Source organism: Beta vulgaris, chromosome 5, assembly GCF_026745355.1.
Source record: "Beta vulgaris subsp. vulgaris cultivar EL10 chromosome 5, EL10.2, whole genome shotgun sequence".
Classification (NCBI taxonomy): domain Eukaryota; kingdom Viridiplantae; phylum Streptophyta; class Magnoliopsida; order Caryophyllales; family Amaranthaceae; genus Beta; species Beta vulgaris.
The window spans coordinates 60,363,229-60,367,163 of NC_079206.1; the positions used below are offsets into that span (position 1 = coordinate 60,363,229).

At 36.2% G+C, this 3,935-nt stretch overlaps 1 protein-coding gene across 2 annotated transcripts; it reads left to right on the plus strand.

The window, feature by feature from the left end:
- Positions 1–603: 603 nt before the first annotated feature.
- LOC104894200 (E2F transcription factor-like E2FE) lies at positions 604–3,935 on the plus strand. 2 transcript variants are annotated; one of them, XM_010680379.4, is made up of 11 exons: positions 604–911; positions 1,076–1,143; positions 1,256–1,308; positions 1,659–1,736; positions 1,844–1,897; positions 1,991–2,084; positions 2,224–2,291; positions 2,367–2,445; positions 2,531–2,592; positions 2,796–3,180; positions 3,310–3,935. In XM_010680379.4, the coding sequence occupies exons 1-11, from the start codon at positions 817–819 to the stop codon at positions 3,396–3,398; spliced, it is 1,125 nt and encodes a 374-aa protein (XP_010678681.2). In that variant the 5' UTR covers positions 604–816; the 3' UTR covers positions 3,399–3,935. The 2 variants fall into 2 exon arrangements, with proteins under 2 accessions (XP_010678681.2, XP_010678680.2); XM_010680378.4 differs by having other exon boundaries at positions 605–911; positions 2,367–2,439.

Sequence of the window (3,935 nt, forward strand, 5' to 3'; positions counted from 1 at the left end):
GAAACCATTAGCAATATTTGATATGAGGTGTGCATGGATTTTATATTAAAGTAAAAATGAATTGACGACCACGTCCACAACTATTAGTGCAATTAATACGTTTACCACAACACAAGTTTTAAATTGCGACTTTATAGCACATATGATGATATGACACACATTAGTACATTACCAAAGTTGACACTTCCGAGATTCCATAACATCAAAAAATTCATATAATAAAGTCCATTAATTTAAACAAATCCCTCCTTAAACCTCTGCAATTTGAAACAAAAGCGGGAAAGGTTAAAAAAATTACTAAAGCGCATCGTGCCCTCTATCAACAACCCACGTGACAGAATAATCATTTAATGAACAATTCCATACAAAAAAGATTCACCCTTACCCCAACAAAATGACCAAAATGCCCTCAGTTAAACCACAAGCTCAAACACATTCACACTTTTTCACAGGGGTAATAAACGTCATTTACACAAATATCCTGTGGGCCCCATCTTAACGTAAATTCAAATTCCCGCTTTTTTTGAAGTTTAAAAAAAAAAACCCCAAAAAAATTAACGAAAACACTGTTTTAGTGTGTTTTTTAATGACCCCTATTTCTTCCCCAATTCTACTCACCCCGCCAATCCCTAATTTCAACGGTCCTTTTACCCCCACTTTCTCTCTCTATCCCTTTCACTCTCTTTCTGGGTTTTTCTTCGATTTTTCTGGGTTTTTCTTCGATTTTTCTGGGTTTCTCTTCAATTTTTCTGGGCTTTCCTTGAATTTTTCTGGGTTTGTTTGATTGGTAGAGAAAAAGCGACGGAAAATCCATTAATGGCGACGTCACCACCATCAGCTACAGACGCTTCTGGATCTAGACACCATGGTTACAGTCGAAAGCAGAAATCTTTGGGTCTTTTGTGCTCCAAGTACTTTCTCTCTCCTCTGGGTTTATCTTCAATTTTTTTACTTTTTTTATTTTTTTTACTTTTTTTTTTTTGGCGGCGTTCATGGAGTTTCCCTCTTTTTCTGGGTTTTCTTGAACTGAAAATTTGGAGCTAATTTTTGTGATTTTGGGTGTGATTATTTGCAGTTTCTTGAGCTTGTATAATCGAGATGGGGTTGAATCTATTGGCCTCGATGATGCTGCCAATAAATTGGGTATGATAAAACTAGATCTGACATTTTTTTTTTTGAAATTTTGCTACGAGTAATTCATCTATTATGAGGGTTAATTCATTTAATTTATCTTTTTTTGATGTGATTTTTGCAGGAGTTGAAAGACGTCGGATCTATGATATTGTAAACGTGCTCGAAAGTGTTGGGGTAAGATTTGATTTCCCTTCTTTTTAATTTTCTTATGAATCTTTGTGTTCAAGAAAGTATAATTTGCAAGTTTACTCTTTTTTTGTTAATATATTTGGTACCCTTGATGTAATTATAACGGTCTGTTTGAAAATCAATTTAGCAATTATTAATTTTGACCATTTGGTAAAGGAGTGATTTGAAGTAGAGATTTTGCTATTAAAGATTGTGTTCTTTATTATTAATTAGTAATCGTGAGTATGAAGAAAGACACAATCTGTTTCTTTTTCATCGAATAAGAAGTTGAGAATTGCGCGGTTTGAGTTAGTATTTACCTTATAATCATAGATGGTGTGTTAATTGTAATATAGGTGCTAGCAAGGAAGGCAAAGAATCAGTATACATGGAAAGGTTTTAAAGGAATTCCCAAGGCTCTTGCCGCGCTAAAGGTAACAAAGATAGTAAATTTAATTCAAACAAACATCATTAAACCCTCGAAAAAGGCGCGAATCTTTGTTGCTTATCATGTGTTTTATTGTTGTATTCGGTCTATTAGGAAGAAGGTATGAGGGAGAATTTCGGTTCTTCTGGTGGATGTAGCAGAATGAAGGTGAGTTTATGTTGGGGTTTGAATGTTTGATATCAATTTTGTGAATTTATAGGTGCCATAATAAATGGCTAATGAATGCATCATGTCTTGTAGTTTCAAGTGTTTGATTATGAGGAGGATGCAAATTCTAATCCTGATACCGGAAGCCAGCCTGACGTACCAAACAGCAGTGCTAGTTCCAAGCCTGGTAATTTGTTTGGTTCAAGCTGTGTTTTAATCAGTTAATTGTTTATTATGCTTCTTATATGGCATCAAATTCTGTGAATAGGGATCAACGTGTGATATATTGGACTAATTTATGTATCGCTTTCATAATATTTTCGCAGACAATAGAAGGGAGAAGTCTTTGGGGCTTCTAACACAAAACTTCGTCAAGCTTTTCATATGCTCTAATGTAATGATAACTGCCGAAAGTTGTTCACTTCTTCCTCCTTCCTTGAAATATTATTTCTGATGCTTTTGAATTTAGGTTGATCTGATTTCCTTGGATGAAGCCGCAAAGATCTTGCTTGGTGATGGTCACAACTCAACAGTAATGAGAAGTAAGGGTAACTCTTCTCACTCTAGTTTCATTGTTAGCAGTCAGCACTAGACATTCTCAGTAACTAACTCTTCTTTCATAATATAATGCAGCAAAAGTCAGAAGATTGTATGACATTGCCAACGTATTATCCTCCATGCAACTTATTGAAAAGGTAAGATCCAATACTTCTTTGGCAAATACACCTTATAAGCTCTCGTTCTTATTAAAATTATGCATAATCTAATTTGAATTTGGTGGATTTCTCCTGTACATGGAATGATTTGTGTATATTATACTATACTAGTTTAATTGATGTCTTAATGAAGCATCATCAGAGAAAAAATATTCTGAAGTACTTTGTTGAATGAAAAGCAGACTCATCAAACAGAGACCAGGAAGCCAGCCTTCAGGTGGCTGGGGCTGAGAGAAGGGAGGGAGAACACTCTAACTAGCATACCTATGCCCACGGAGTCTAAGAAAAGGACATTTGGAACTGATGTTACTAACATCAGTTTTAAAAGGAACAAGATGGACTTTTCAGCTGGAGAGGAAGCAAAGCAGCTGAAGATGAAGGTAAAAACAGAGAACGTCGAAAGTGAATTTTATACTGAGCAAAACCCAAGACCAAGAAGCTACCAGTATGGTCCCTTTGCTCCGGTCACAGTGGCAAAAGTAGGTATTACTGAGCAGAAAAACACAAACCGAGTACATGACTTGGAAAGCCTTTCATCAACTTTTCGCCCTCAATATCACAATCAAGGTACAATGTGAATGATATCTGGCTTTAGCTTTGGCACCATCTAAATAAATCAAGTACATAGAAAAACTTGTGGTTTTACTGTGAAGCTTTTTCCGTCTCTAATTCAAGTGTGTTCGTGATAATTTGCAGCTTTAAAAGACCTCTTTGACCATTATGTAGAAGCATGGCAATCTTGGTACTCCGAAGTAGCTGGGAAGTCAGTAGAGCAGGTTTCCTGATGATTTAATCTAACCTCAGAAGATGTTCGTTGCTTAGAAATTGAATTGCGACACAGATTTTGCCCGTCTTCCTCTTTCAAAGGCCAAAACAAGATGGGCAGAAGATAGCTTGATGGTGGATGCATTTTCTCAATGCACCCCACCACACATGACATAAAATTAGGAAGGTGTGAACATACCTTGTTTATTTTGTTCATAGGAAAGACAAGGGCGAAAGAATTATGTGGTTAGTATTGGGGAAGAAACTCAACATTGTAGATGAATTTGTTGTCAAAATTCCCATTAGATAATTTGAGTATATGATTGATTTGCACATATGTCATGTGCCCGTCCAATGTCCATGTCTTGGTTAACTGAGAATTCGAAGGCTGCATTCTAGCCTTGAACGTCCATGAGCTAGGTTTCTGGTAGAGGATGGCTTAAAGGATGGTTCCTGTGCAGGGGGTAGTATACTACTGTTTAATGCGAATATCAGTATATCCCTATATCTGTATGTCCATGTTCCAATGTCTGTTGCAAAGAATTGAAACAAGAGAA